The 15480-nt window shown below is 54.0% G+C and overlaps 1 protein-coding gene across 1 annotated transcript in view; it reads left to right on the forward strand.

Moving 5' to 3' along the window:
* The window catches only part of Csf1r (colony stimulating factor 1 receptor), a 28891-nt gene that overhangs the window by 12221 nt on the left and 1190 nt on the right, over positions 1–15480 (forward strand). Inside the window, exons 7-20 of the mRNA XM_076856730.2 lie at positions 460–575; positions 717–840; positions 947–1137; positions 3039–3154; positions 8571–8697; positions 8821–8925; positions 9338–9448; positions 10345–10507; positions 12517–12605; positions 12708–12805; positions 13744–13866; positions 13948–14059; positions 14695–14794; positions 15324–15432. Of these exons, the coding sequence (XP_076712845.1) occupies positions 460–575; positions 717–840; positions 947–1137; positions 3039–3154; positions 8571–8697; positions 8821–8925; positions 9338–9448; positions 10345–10507; positions 12517–12605; positions 12708–12805; positions 13744–13866; positions 13948–14059; positions 14695–14794; positions 15324–15432 (1684 nt within the window). The remainder of the gene's footprint in view (positions 1–459; positions 576–716; positions 841–946; positions 1138–3038; positions 3155–8570; positions 8698–8820; positions 8926–9337; positions 9449–10344; positions 10508–12516; positions 12606–12707; positions 12806–13743; positions 13867–13947; positions 14060–14694; positions 14795–15323; positions 15433–15480) is intronic.

A 15480-nucleotide genomic window follows, 5' to 3' on the forward strand; every position in this document is an offset into this window, starting at 1 on the left:
TGGAGGATTACAGAGGTGAAGTACCTGCCTACGGTCACACAGCCAAGAAATGCCCGCTCCAGGACTTGACCCCCAGTCTATAGCAACCCAGTTCAGAACAAAGGCCCTACATCCTGTCCCTTGTCCTAACCACAGTCCTTCTTGGCAGGGCTGTCTAGTCCAGAGACGGTGATAAGATCAGGGGGCCTGGGCTGTGACTTCCAGTACCTATAGAATCACCTCTTCTAAACCTAAAAAAAAAAAAAAAAAAAAAAAATTTTTTTTTTTTTTTTTTTTAAATCAGAAGACCAGTAAAGGAAATGGCGTGATTGGTTTTCCCCAATCTGATTTTCCTAATGGCACCCCTGCTCAAGTACCTGGTTCAGCCAGACTTTGTGCTCTAGCCACTGTGACAAAAAGAAAACAAAAACTGTGAGCCCCACTGTCCTGGGCTCATGGACGCCTGCTCCTGTCCTGCAGGTACACCTCCAGCCTCTCCCTGCCCCGCCTGAAGCCCTCTGAGGCCGGCCGCTACTCCTTCCTGGCTATGAATGCAGGGGGTTCCAGTTCGCTGACCTTTGAACTCACCTTGTGCTGTGAGTGACGGGCAGGTTTGGGTGTGGTTTCCTGGGCTGCTGGGGGTGAAGGTGGACAGAAGGGGTGAGGAGGGTGGCCTTCTGTCAGGATGGCTGGTCAGGGCTCATCTCTCCCTCTTCCACTTCTTCTTTCCTCCTCAGATGCCCCCGAGGTCAGTGTCATGTGGATCCCCATCAATGGCTCTGTAACCCTGTTCTGTGATGTCTCTGGATACCCCCAGCCCAATGTGACATGGTTGCAGTGCAGGGGCCACACTGATAATAAGTAAGTTGGTTCCTCCCATCTCCCTCACCTGGGCCAAGGATCTGGGCAGGGTGACATGCCCATGCTGGGGACCTTCCCACCCTGAGGTCCATTCTGCTCTTCCCAGATGTGATGAAGCCCAGGTGCTGAAGGTCTGGGTAGACTCCCAGCCCGAAGTCCTGAGCCAGGAGCCCTTCCACAAAGTGACCATCCAGAGCCGACTGACCATTGGGACCTGGGAACCCAACACCACCTATGAGTGCAGGGCCCACAACAGCGTGGGGAACAGCTCTCAGTCCTTGAGGGCCATCTCAATAGGTGAGCCTTCCTCCCCACCCCATCCTGGCTGAGCTGCTCCTGGAAACACCATCCCCAGGAAACCAGGGCTATTTGGAGCAGATCCCAGCAATCCTGAGTTCCACCTCTCTGGGTCAACCTCGGGCTCCTCCTGACCTACAGGACTGCGAAGGAAGGGAGATGGGGACGTCTTGACCCCTGTGAGACAGAAGCTGAGGGGGAAGAGCAGGAGGAGCAGAAAGCTGGCCTTCCAGTCCCTGCACTGTAACTCACTCATTCATACAAGCATGTAGTGGCATATACGCTCGCTTGGTGCAGGGGACCGGTGCCCCCATGGACATCAGAGTCTGGAAACACAGCCTATACAGGGACAGCCAGGACAGCCTCTCCATCTCCTCCTGACTCCTCTCCTACCCTGAGACATGGCCATTCAGGGCCACTGTATGTGAGCCACCCAGGGCTGTTGTTGGGCTGTGCACTGGCATAGGTGGCCTTTCTGTTTTGCACAAAGGCTCCCTGGGCTAGGTCTCTGGCTCTCAGCACTCTCAGCACCCTCCGGCCCTTAAGAACCAGGCTTCAGCCCCTCCTGTGGCCAAATCCTGGTGAGGTTCTGGGCCCAGAGGGAACAGAGCAGGCCCCTGGCCTCTGCCTGGCTCAGGGATCCATCACTCATGTGCCCCAGGCTGCTGGCCTACAGCATGGCTCTCAGGGACTCTCTGCTCTCTGCTCACTGTGGCTGTGCATTTTAAGTAATGAACCTGACCCTGGGTTGTTGGCATTGTGACAGACATTGTGCTGAACTCTTTGCAGGTGTTACCTCAATTAGTTCTCATAACCTTAAGGAGGGAAGAAGGCCTGTCTTCCTTCCTATTTGGAAGGAAACCGAGTTTGAGGTCATAGGTTCAGTGTCGCCCATCTCGGGCGGCAGAGATGGGATTTGACCTCATACTCAAATGGACCCCCTACCTGCTCCAAGAGGGAAAGAAATTATGTCCTTCAAAATGCATCAAGAGAATGAGGGTTCTAGATCCAGGGAAGAAAAGACACCAGATCCATGAGCCTGGCTCGCATACCCCCCAGGAGCTGTTTAGGACACATGGAGAGGCTTCAAGGGAAATTCAGGGGAGGCAAATTCAGTGTGACCTCCAGCCTTTTTTGGGGGGTTGAAGGGGATACTGGGGTTTGAACTCAGGAGCACTCACTGAGCCACATTCTCAGCCATATTTTGTATTTTATTTAGAGACAGGGTCTCACTGAGTTGTTTAGTGCCTCACTTTTATGGAGGCTGGTTTTGAACTTGCCATCCTCCTGTCTCAGCCTCCCAAACCACTGGGGTTACAGGCATGCACCACCATACCCAGCAACCTCCAGGCCTTCTTTCGCTTGTTTTTTTTTTTTTTCTTGTTGTTATTGTTTGTTTTTTGTTTTTTGAGCACTGGGGCCTGAACCCAGGGCTCCAGGAATGCTAGGCAAGCGCTGTGCCACTGAGAGACACCCCAGCCCTGCTCACCCAGAGGTGGAGCTGGTGACTCCCCTATCACTGGGGGCACAGGTGGTGTTGGCAAGCAGTTGCTGGGCCCTGAGCTAGGCTGTGCAAAGGGGTTTCTTGCTCTGGCAGGGGTGAGACTGAATGACCCCAGAGCCCCCTCCCCCTCCCCCTGTGCCCTAGCTATAGGAGGCTGTGATTCTGGACAGGGTTTGGGAATGGGCATGACAGAGTGGAGAGGAGGGTGTACCTGCAGGGGGTTCTGCAGGGGAGGCCACTGAGGCTCTGAGGGCTTCTCAGCATGGGGTCACTTCATTCAGTCAATAAGCACTTGGTGAGCACCCACTGTGTTCCCGGCAGTGCGCTGCCTGGTCCTGGGGGGGAGAGGGGGCACAGAGGTCCTGCAGCTGCTCACTCCTCTGCCCTGTCCCCTCAGAAGCCTACAGGCAGGACCCGGACGAGTTCCTCTTCACACCAGTGGTGGTCGCCTGCATGTCCGCCATGGCCCTGCTGCTGCTGCTGCTGCTGCTGCTCTTGTACAAGTACAAGCAGGTGAGCTGGGGCAGCGGGAGGGGCGCCCTGTCCTGAGGAGCCAGATGAGATGTGTGCCACAGCTGCACGGTCCACCCTGAAGCGCCCCCTCAACTACTGTCAGTCAGTCATGCAGATGGCAGCTTCTCAGCATGGGGTGTGATGGTTAGGTCCTGGAGGCACCTGGTGCTCAGCCCTACAGGCTTCACTCTCCAGGACAGGGAATGGCCACTAGTCCAATAGCCGCAGAAGTGACGGTATGGCTGTGGAGCCAAAGGTACCATCAGGCCAGCAATGGGACCCCGGGAGAGAATGGCATGGGATCCTGTCCCAGGCTAGGGCTTCCAGGCCATGCTCCAGCCGACAAGATGGACACACAGAGGGCATCCCTGGGCTGTGCCTGAGTCTCGCCCCAGGTAGCATGCGGATTCACAGAGGACAGAGACCTCTGGGCTTTGTCCTCCTCCTCCGTGGACCAGAGCTGCCACCTGTTGCTGCTGCACTTTCAGTGTGCCACCTGGCTGGCTGCTTGGTTAGCGATGGCAAGTTTAGTTAGGGGCATTTTGTGAAGTGCACTACTGATGTCACCTCAGTGAGCACCCTCTGCAGCTGTGGGACATAGGCACTGTCACTGATCCCACTGTACAGAGTTGGAAGCTGAGTCTTAAGAAATGGAGATGGTTTCCCTGCTCTGTGACCAGTGGATGGCAGAGTTTAGCTTTTGGTCCAGAAACTACCGACCCCAAAGCCATCTTTAGCCATTATGTGAAATATCGGATCATCTCCTTTTATCCTCACGGCAACCTGGAGTGCAGAGTCGGGTACAAGTCAGCGTTCTGCACGTTAGGACACTGAGCTCAGCAAGTGCAGAATGTGCTCACGGCATGGAGGGCTGGGTCCTCTGGGAGACCAGGTGCCTCCACACCAGAGCCCACAGCCTCTGCCACCTGGCTGGCCTCCTCCTCACACAAAAGATGATGCCCAGCATGACCAGCCGTTGAAAGGGCCAGGCCAGAGGGCTGTGGAGGTCAGAGGCAGAGGTCCCCCCTGCAAGGGGGTCCTGGAGGCTGCTTGGGGGAGGTGGCTTGGCTTTGATGGAACAGGTTTGGGGTGGGGATGAGAAAGGGGAGATGAGGCTTGGGAGAAAAGTTGCTCTGGGCAAGAGGGCTGCGTGTGAGAGGCACATGAAGGGAAGGCCAAGGTAAATTCTGGAAATGAGACCTGGAAGAGGAGGCAGCAGAGCTGGGGTTGGGGGCTTGTGGGGTTGGTTGGACTCCATCCTATAGATCTAGGGCTGTGGGTGGGTTTGAACAAGGGAGTGATGAGGGGGTGGATGGTCCCTTGGCTGCCTTTTCATGGCCATCCGTGCTTGGATCTTGTGAGAAGGGGACTGGAGTGGGCAGGATAGGAGGTGTGGGGGATCACAGGGTCAGGCTCCCTAGGCTCATGCCAGCATACAGCAGGAGAAGGTGCTCTGAATGCAGCCCCAAGGAAACACGGCCCAAGATGAAGGCTCAGGGGTCTGGGCCTACCTCTGACTGTTTTGCCGGGTGACCTTGGCTGACTCACTATCCTCTTTGGCCTCAGTTTCCCCTCCTGTATGAAGAGACTGGTGACCTTTACCAGCTCCTCCTCCTCCAACATTAAGATCTTTCTGGGCTGGGTGCTCTGGTGCACCCCTGTAATCCCAGCGGTTCAGGAGGCTGAGGCTGGAGGATCACGAATTCAAAGCCAGCCTCATCAGCTTGGCAAGGTCCTATGCAACTCATCAAGACTGTCTCTAATAAAACATAAAAAAGGGCTAGGGATGTGACTCAGTGGCTAAACGCCTCTGGGTTCAATCCCTGGTACAAAAAAAAAAAAAAAAAAAAAATCTGCATGTCTGCTTTAGTAGTCAGGGACAGGGAGTTAATGATCCTGGTCTGGCGCTGCTGGTCAGATCATGGGGAGTCTGTGTCTCAAAGTTTCTGTTTCTCCATTTGTGAAGTGGGGTTACAGTGGCGAGATGTCTCAGGGGTTCTCTGGTCTGTACCTGCCACACGCGAGGGACTGGGCAGAGTATGAGGTGCAGACAGTGCTCCAGGGCAGAAGCTCACACCCTGGCCGGGGAGGAAGTCAGCTGGGGAACCCAAGTGAGCTCATGCATCTGGGACTGGACGAGGCCTGAGGCTGGGCTCCCTGGCTACGCACCCAGAGTGGCGGTTGGGCCCTGTTGCCACCTCCACATTGGACCTTACTCACTCTCGTGGCTGCCGGTTCCCTCTCAGAGCAGCTCTGACTGGTGCAAAGTTCCTCCTTATGTGGAATTGAAAATTCCCTCCCAGAGTCCCAAAGAGCCACCACCTCACCCAGGTCAACCTCATGGAGGTTCCTGAGAAGGGACCAGTACCCCCCCACTCCACCCCCGCCGCAGCCCTTCTGCCTGCCTGGGCTGAGCTGCCTCCATTGGCTGTGGTTTAGGGACAGTGTATCCTGTCACCCAAGGAGCTGTTTTTGGAACATGTACTCACCGTCACCTCCTTGCTCCCATCCAGAACTTGAACGAGGACCACCAAGGTCAAGAGTAGACCTGCAGCCTCGGGAGGTCCTCCTCCCCACACCCACTCACACAGCCTTAAGCTCCCCCAAGCTGAGGTGCCCATGGGACAAGACTTAGAAGAGTCAGTCATCCCTCTGCCTCAGGGTCTGCCATCCAGTCTCCCTGTACCTTACCCTTTTCTAGGTATTCAGCCTGACCTGTCCCTCATGGCCAGGCCTGGCATGAAGAGTAGCCCCAGCCTGAAGAAGGGCTGTTTCTGCCTCAGGGCTGAGTCATTGCCTTCTGTCCCCAAAGAAACCTGGGCGGGGTTGCAGAGGAAGAGGAAAGGGCAGGAGTCAGCCAGCAGCAAGGAAGGGACACAGGGAGGGAGCCAAAGAGGGACAGCATGGAAGGCCGCTGGAGAGACTAGGATTCTGGGGCCGGGACTGGGCTTGGGACCAGGAGGTCCCCCTGAGCTTCCCATGGGAGTTGCTCAGGCCTCCACCTTCCTGAGGCAGGACATCTGCCCACGGCACCCACCAGGGCCTAGATGGTTCCGGGAGTCTCCAGGCTCACTTGGATCCCAGAAGGGAAGCCAGGGGTGGTCATGGGGCGCAGGCCCAGGAGCAGATGAGCTATGTGTGGCGAGTATCTACCCAGGGCTTCTCACAGGAGGGGCTCGGGAAGCACTCACTGCCCCATTACAGTCCCCTTCCTGGGAGATCTGGCCGGGACAACGCCCTGACCTCAAGTCTCACTGGTGGTGAGAGACTCTTCTGGGCAGAAGCTCTGGAGCCACATGGGAGCCCGTCCAGGGCTGCAGGACAGGACAGGTCCTCCTAGGGATGGCGCCGCGGGTGCCTTGGGAAGGGTTTGTGCTGAGCTGGAGGACAGTAGGGATTCCCGAGGTGGATGCAGAACTCAGCACTGGAGTTAGGATCCAGATGTGAAATTCCATCTCTTCTCCCTTTGACCCTCCTCATCTCACCCCTGCCCAGTGGGGTGCAGGGATGGGCTGACTCAGCCCAGCTGCAGGGGGACACAGGAAGGAGAAGTGGCGGGAAGAAAAAACAGCCGTGGCCACAGGGGCTCCTGGAGATGGAAGTGGCCAGAGAGGTCAGAGTGCCCTCCCCACTCTTGGTCTCTGTCTCTTGGGTTAGGCCCCTACAGGCAGGGCCTGCATCCTCAGAGACTCAGGAAGCTTCTCTCTCTGCCTCATTTCAGACTCTCCTTCCAAGCTATAACATGGATGTTCCTAAGTTTGCCCGTAGCCTACCCTCTTGAATAGAGCCTGGAAGTTCTTCCTTATGACTAACTGCAGTCTTTTTTCCCCCAACTTACCCACTAGAAGTTGCTCCTTATGGCTATCTAGAATCTTTTAACCTGGCAAGACTTGCAGCCACCATCTGTTTACACACCCAGCTGGGTATCCAGGGAAGGATCTACTAAACATGGCCAAGTCGATCCCCAATCCCAAGGCCTGCTGGGAAAGAGAGTTGGTCTGCTGACCCAAAGCCTCAGTGTCCTCCACTGCCCCAGTCCTCCTCAGCACTTCTCCCGGGCAGTCCTTGGCACATTGCCCCTTGCAGCTGCCTGGGGCAGGGAAGGGAGAGGCAGCTGCTTTTCCTCTCCAGATCCCACACCCAGCTCTGTGAGCCAGAAGCTCACCAGGGAACCCCCCTGGGCTGTCTCAGCAGACCTGTGCCAGACCCTGCGGGCTTCTTACTGCATCTGTCATAGCCCTCGAGACCTTCCTGCCTCTCGGACCTCCTCCTCACCTTCCCTCCACACCAGCCACTTCCTTGTCCCTCCAACTTGCCAGGGTCTTTCCCATCTCAAGCCACAGCATTTGTGTGTACTTTGCCTGGAAAACCCTTATGGCTGCCCCTCAGGTGTTCTCCCTGACATTGCTCTCTATACCGTGACCCTGTTCACTTCCTTCACAGCACTAACACTATTTGCAGAATTCCCTGCATATACATTTGCTTGCATTAAATGCCTCTCTGAGCCGCTAAAGTGCAAATAACACCAGAGTCTAGAGTTTGTGTTGTACGATGCTGAATCAGCAGTGCCTGATATAAGTAGATGCTCAGTAAAATATTTAGATGGGACTATAATTCAGCCTTAAAAAGAAGGGAAGCTCTGACACATGCTAGGACATAGATGAACCTTGAGGATATTATACTTGGTAAAATAAGCCAGCCACAGAAGGAAAATAATGTCTAATCCCTCTTAAACGAAGAACCTAGGACAATAAAATTCATACAGACAAAGTAGGATCATGGTTGTCAGTGGTGGGAGGCAGGAGGACAAGGGAGTGGTTCTTCAATAGGTACAAGAGTTTCCGTTTTGCAAGATGAAAAGAGTTCTGGAAATTGGTTGCACAACAGTGTGAATGTACTTAATACCACTGAACCACACACTTAAAAATGGTTGCAATGGTGAATATGATGTTATGTATATTTTACCATAATTAAAAAAAAAAAAGGCTGGTGAGTACTCAGTGGAGGAGTGCCCATTTAGCATGCATGTGGCCGTGGGGTCAATCCTCAGCAGAAAAAAACAAGAAATCTGGGTGAGAGGTTGGGCAAGTGGGTGAATGACCATGGATAGATCTTGAGTTCTACCCTCCCTCCTGGCCCAGGAATCACCAAATTATCAGAGATATCAAGGCCCTCAGAGGTTATCTTGTCCAAGTCCTTTAATATGCAGAAAGGGAAACTGGAGCTTGAAGGCAAGGGAAAGCAGAGTTGAGCATTGACTGTCCACGAGCTGCCATGACCCCCTCCCATGGCGGGCCCCACCCTGACTTCTCCAGCATAGTGCTTTAGGACCACCTGTACCCCCTGCTCTTGGGAGGTGAGATCAAGGTCTGTCCCGCCAGCCCCAGTTACCTCATGCCTCCTCTCGCGCCTGCAGAAGCCCAAATACCAGGTACGCTGGAAGATCATCGAGAGCTACGAAGGCAACAGCTACACCTTCATCGACCCCACCCAGCTGCCCTACAATGAGAAGTGGGAGTTCCCAAGAAACAACCTGCAGTTTGGTGAGAGGGGGTCTCAGCACCCCATACCTTCCATTGTGGAAACCCCGGGGGGCGCTGCAGGAGCCTCTGGGCCCTGAGAGGGAGGCTGGACCCAGGGACCTAAGGAGACTATGTGTACGACAGGTAAGACCCTCGGAGCCGGAGCCTTTGGGAAGGTGGTAGAGGCCACAGCCTTTGGTCTGGGCAAGGAAGACGCTGTCCTGAAGGTGGCTGTGAAGATGCTAAAGTGTGAGTGAGGAGAGGGGAGTTGGGGACTGGGCTGGCCCTGTGGTCACACCTGCAACACCTGCATTTTCAGCCTATTGGAGTCTGCAGGATAGAGCCCAGAATCGGGGACTGAGAACTTGGCTTTTTATGGACGCTCCAGACCGTGACTCCTGTCTCCGAGGAGCTCTTGGTCAACCTTTGGGTGGGCGGGAGCTTCTGACTAAGCCCCAGGGAGGTTGGGATGCATAGAGGCCAGGACCATGGCCTGGTCACAGCTTGTATTCCAACCCCCCCCCCCAAGAGCAGCTCAGTGACAGGCCCACCCCCCTCTTTCTTCCATCTGCATGTCTGCTTTCTTTCTCCCACTTTGACCTCTGATGTGTCTGGGCCTCGGGAAACTCCTGCTTGCTCTGACCTGTGGCCCATCTCCCAGCCACGGCTCATGCAGATGAAAAGGAGGCTCTGATGTCGGAACTGAAGATCATGAGTCACCTGGGCCAGCACGAGAACATAGTGAACCTTCTGGGGGCCTGCACCCATGGAGGTGAGAATGGGGGCCCATGGTCTTGGGAACTTTTGGGGCATCTGAGGGTCCCAGGGCCACCTAGCTCCGTGTTCCCCTTCTCATCTTCTCCAAGTGCCAGTAGGATCCCTGCCTCAGCCTCCCTGAAACCGCTAGGCCACAGTCCTAGGTTAGGCAGGAACTACTTAGGGTGACACACCAGCTCTGTGGAGCTGCTCTGTGGCTCCCGGACTTCCTTGAGCACCACAGCCCTGGGGGAGAAGGTGGAAGTACAGACTTTTGGACTCTGTTTCAAGGGCATCTGATTTTGTAGGTCTGGAGGGAAGGCCCCAAATCTACCTTTTAAGAGTTGCTACCCAGTCAGACATGGTGACACACACCTATAATCCCAGAGACTTGAGAGGGTGAGGCAGGAGGATCCCAAATTGGAGATCAACCTGGGCTTATCAACTTAGCAAGACCCCATCTCAAAATAAAATAAAAAGGGCTGGGGATGTAGCTCAGTGGTAGAGCACTCCTGGGTTCCATCCCCAGTACCACAACATACACACACACACAAAAGATTGGAGCCCCACCCAAGGATGCTTGTACACTCACCCCAGGTACCACAGAGGTGCCTCAGGACTCCAAAATCACTTCCATTGTCTTCATAATGACACCTTTGCCCTCTACTGAATGGCCATAGAGTTCCTTTGAAGAAAAAGTCCTTGAGCTGAAGTTCTTTTTGAATTCCTCCACATTAGACACCCAGAGTTACCATAGGCACAGAAAAACCTGACCACAGAGCCAGGATTAGAACTCAGGGGTGTGGGGTCCCAGGCCAGGGGCCCTGTAGCCCTCAGCCCCCATGCTGCTATTTACTCTGGGGAGCAGGGATACAGGGCGACCCCCTCACCCTGCACCCTTGGCCGCTGCAGGGCCCGTTCTGGTCATCACTGAGTACTGCTGCTATGGCGACCTGCTCAACTTCCTGCGAAGGAAGGCTGAGGACATGCTGGGACCCATCCTGGATTCAGGTCAGGACCCCGAGGGAGACACTGGCTACAAAAACATCCACCTGGAGAAGAAATATGTCCGCAGGTAGTACCCTGGCAAAGGATGGGAAGTGGACAGGGAGTGGGGCTGGGGTCTATGTGAAGGGTCAGCTCTGCCTTGGGATTCCTGCACATTCCCATCTGTGCCACCCCAAATTTTAGGGCAACTCTGATCTTCTACAACATATTCCCATCATTGAGCAAATATTTGAGCACCTACCACCTTCTGGGAATGTGGAGGGCAAAGATGGGAGGTCACCAAAGATGGCAGAGAAAAGTGTTAAGGAAGTCACTGCCAGTGTGCGGAAAGGACCACTGAGGTCCATGTCTGAGCCCTGAGCAGAGATGGGAAGACTTGGGGGATCATTGTCCATTTCGCCGATCACTCCTGTGTCATTCCACTCAGGAGGAGTCAGCCTCAGTCCCCATATCACCACTGACAAGGGTCTGTTAGTTGTAGGGAGAGAGGAGGCCAAAGCAGCAGGACCACAGCCAGGTCCCCGGCTCACCTGGGCCTCCGTGTCCACAGGTTAGTCATCGGAGTGTTGAGCCTTTCAGGATCTTTCTTGCTGTTGTTTTGTGGTGCTGTGATTCCTGGAGGCCACTCAGAGGCAGATGGACAGAGCCACATGGGGAACTGGAGAGAGGAAGTGGCGAGTTTCATCCACATGAGTGGGCCGAGGTGGAACCTGGGCTAGAATTCTGCTCTTCTGACTCTGGGTCCAGGGTTCACTGGAGCCACGCTGTTACCCTGAAGCTCTGTCTTGGGGGTTCAGTGGGGCTCCAGAGTCAGGCTGCTGGGGCCAGTCAGGAGAAGAGCAAAACAAGAAGGGTGTGTGTTGTGCCCTTATTTAGGTACTAGCTACTGCCAAGCACGGGGAGGCAAAAGGAGAAGGAGATCATCTGTCTTTGCCTAGTCTTCTCAGAAATGAAAGCTAGCATGGTCTGCTTCCTCTTCTGATTCCCCGACACCCCTTCACGGGTGGCACACACTAGGCCTCTTCAAAAGCCAAACCAAATCCAAATGAGTGTCAAAAGAAAAGTATTGACTTTAACCTTCAAATCTGAAGAGGGAAAGTATTTCCAGAGTGGAGAAATTTCAAGGGCAAATGGCACATGAACTAATCCTGCCAATGGGATCCAGGCTATGTTAATAAGAAGCATAGTTCTAAAACAAAGGAGAGTGTAGTTTTTGCCATAATCAGGTCATAAATAAAACACTAAGTTCCCTTTCTGGGAACACTGGAGTGTGGGTAGGGTCAGGCTGCCTATCTTCAGCGCAGAAGGACAGGATGCAAGGAGTTCAGAGATCATGTCTTGTTGGACTTTTAGCAACAGAAGTGGCTGGCCAGTCTGGAATAGCACTTCTCAAACTCAGGCTCCTCTGCTATGGGACTGTTAGAATGTACATCTCAGGCCACCTGCCCGTATCTGCTGAGTCAGAATTCTCATTTTAAGAAGCTTCCTCAGATGGTTCATCTGCATGAGTTAGTTTAAGGAGCTCTCCTGTACCTGGAGAGTCTGAAAACTGTGAATGTCTTGCCCCTAGAGTTTCTGAGGGTGGTCTGGGCCTGGGGAGAGTTAAAAGCTCCCCAGGTGATTTTAATGTGAAGCCAAGGATGAGGGTATCATCTAGAGAAGAAAGGATTCAAAGAAGTGGCCATAGAATGTGCTCAAATTCCAGCAGGATTGTTATGGGGAACTATGCTCCAACTTCTTGGTGTCCCTTGAGGATAGAGCAAGGATTAGAAAGAGGAAAATCCAAGGGGCATGTTGGCATTAGGTGCAGTGAAGAACTTTCTAAGGCAAAGCCTACATCTATCTATCTAAATACAGAATGGGTTGTAGCCGGCACTGGGGATTGCCAGGCCCAGCTCAATGATCTGCACAGACAGAATGTAGCAGGAGGGCTTCTTATCAGAAAGGGGTGCTCAAGTCGTCCTTGAGGTTCCTTCCCTTGAGTATCCAGGAATGTTCAAAGGATGGCTGGAGGCCAAGCCTGAGCTAGAAGTGCAGTGATGGGGACTGACCAGCCTTCAACCCTCTCTTATGTAGGGACAGTGGCTTCTCCAGTCAGGGTGTGGACACCTATGTGGAGATGAGGCCTGTTTCCACTTCTTCCAATGACTCCTTCTCTGAGCAAGGTGAGGAGGTAACATGGCCAGGGGAGAAAGGAAGGGCTACTAGGGAACGGGGGATGGGGTAGGGTTGTGGTGAGGTTGCCCTGATGTCTCTCCCCCTCTCAGACTTGAACAAGGAGGACTGCCGGCCTCTGGAGCTCCGGGACCTGCTCCACTTCTCCAGCCAAGTGGCACAGGGCATGGCCTTCCTTGCTTCTAAGAATGTGAGTCAGAACCAGTTGGGCTTGTGGTGGCCCAGGTCCCTTTTGGGGAAGGGGGTAGAACTCCTGAGGGCGGGATGTAGGGGAGGAAAGGAGAGATTGTGAGGGGCAAGGGAGGAGTGGGAGTCCAGGAGAGCAGGAGGGCAATGGCCCCAAAGGCCTCAGGAGTGAGTGGGAGGAGCTGTGCCCAGGGGTGCTCATACTTTAGCAGAAATGGGGTACCCAGCCTGGACAGGCTGTTTCCACTCACTCATTTTTACTTAATAGTATGAAGGAGACAACATTTATGTCCCCTTACAAAGCACATCATTTTAGGGAAGAAAACAGAACTTTTCTCATTTATGAGGATGAGATGACATATAGAAGACACTTAGACCAGGAACAGTGCCTAGGAACAGAGCTTATGCCATCATCCTTGGGACATGATTGGGAGTCAATGGTCTAGTGGCCAGCCCTGCCACTTGCTGTGATTTTGAGCAACTAATTAAATTCTCTGATCTTCAGTGTCTATACCTATAAAAATAGGCACAGTCACAGGGTAAACTAAGTATTCAAGGGTAAACTAGGAATATGTGCAAATGCTCGCGGAGGACTTGGAACAGTCGGGCCCAGAAGATAGCAACTGCCCTTGCTTGTAATGGGCAGGCTCACTACATCTGGGCCCATGGCCGAGAGCCTAGCTTGAGGACAGCTTCTATGGCTCACAGACGGAGGTGTAGAAGGGCAATGAAGCAGGTGACAGTGGCTTCTAAACATCAAATTGACCATATTACATTTTCTCCAGTCCTGGGTCCTGGTATGTTTGGACAGGCGTTCAGGGTAGAGGACCAGAACACGTCCACTTCCTCCCAGGGACAGGCCTTGCTCTCCACCCAGGCCTCTGTCCCCCTCACCTTGGGCTGGGTGGAGAGCCATACTAATCCTGCAGTGCCTTCCCTCAGTGCATCCACCGAGATGTGGCAGCTCGAAACGTGCTATTGACCAATGGACACGTGGCCAAGATTGGGGACTTTGGGCTGGCCAGGGACATCATGAATGACTCCAACTACATTGTCAAGGGCAACGTGAGTGCTGGGGGAAGGTGTGCCAGGCTGAGGAGGGGGACAGAGTGCCAGGGCCCTGAGTAATGGGGACTGTTGTGCCAGGCCCGCCTGCCTGTGAAGTGGATGGCCCCAGAGAGCATTTTCGACTGTGTCTATACAGTTCAGAGTGACGTCTGGTCCTACGGCATCCTCCTCTGGGAGATCTTCTCACTCGGTGAGCCACTGAGCCCACTGTGGGCCTGGGCTGGGGCCCACTCCTCTGTTACCCCACTTGTACCTCAAGGAATCTAGCCAAGGATGCCTGGTGCCCAGGGCAGAGCAAGGGCTGGACAAGGACTCTGAAACCCAGGATGGCAGCCTTTGTGTGGGCTTGGCAGACCCTCCCCCCCAGACACCCACACCCTCTGGCCTCTTCCTTCATCTCTGCTCGTGCAGTTGGGGATGCCCATGTGCTGCATCCCTTTGTGCAAAACCTTGAAGCAGCAGCATTACCTGCTAGCTCCTTGGGACTAGCCACAGGGACTCATGCTGTCCTCAAATACAGTGCTCTACCAACTTAATAACTAACTACCTGGGATTGCCCCTACTTTACTGAAATCCAACCTGTCCACCCAATTCCAAAGCCTGTGCTAAAATTCTCCACGTGGTATAGAAAGGCCTGGCAGAGGCTTTCTTTCACCTCCCAAGTGTAAGCCAGCTGCTCAGTGCATGGCAGCCAGTCCTGGGTAGGAGCAGCTGCTGCTTTAAAGCCACAGTCCAGGTGGGACCCCTCACATTCTGCCTGAGATGTGAGTGGGGAAGAGGAAGGCAAGCGACAATATGGCCATGGCATGATACTGGCCCTTGCAGGGCTGAACCCCTACCCAGGCATCTTGGTGAACAGCAAGTTCTACAAGCTGGTGAAGGATGGATACCAGATGGCCCAGCCTGCATTTGCCCCGAAGAACATGTACGTGAAGGGGTCCCAGGGAGGGAGGAAGACACCTAGGTTTTGGTTGGAAGGGGATGAGAGGGCATGTAGCCCTGGTTTCTGTCCAGAATGCTCCAGGCTTTACCTCCTCCACAGTGGACTCTGAAACAAGCCCCTTTGATGGAGTTCAGGGTTTCCTATTAGCATGGGGCTGTTACCCCCAGGCTCTGAACTGGGGCTGGTCCTAACCTCAGATGGTGGGCTTTTAACTCAGACGGTTAGTTACCTTAAGGATCCCAATGGCCTCATCTGTCAAAATGGATGTGATGAAAGTACCCATCTTCAAGTGTCACCATGAGGACTGAGAAGGCATGCAAAGGATTTAGCATAGGTTTTACACTGAACTTTGTTTTGCAGTGCTGGAGACTGGACCCAGGGCTTCTCCAGCACTACAAAAAAAGGCTACACCTCAGCTCCTAACACACTTTTGACTAGTTCTCGGGACTTCTGGGTATATAATGGTTCCCAGGGTGACTGGGAGCTTCATGTGGGCAACCTCTGTCTCCAGATACAGCATAATGCAGGCCTGCTGGGACCTGGAGCCCACTCGCAGACCCACCTTCCAGCAGATTTGCTCCCTCCTCCAGGAACAGGCCCAAGTGGACAGGAGAGAGCAGGTGAGTGGGGAAGTGCTCAGGGTGTTGGTGGTTGGCTAGCAAAGGCTG

This window comes from Callospermophilus lateralis, chromosome 5, assembly GCF_048772815.1.
Source record: "Callospermophilus lateralis isolate mCalLat2 chromosome 5, mCalLat2.hap1, whole genome shotgun sequence".
NCBI lineage: Eukaryota > Metazoa > Chordata > Mammalia > Rodentia > Sciuridae > Callospermophilus > Callospermophilus lateralis.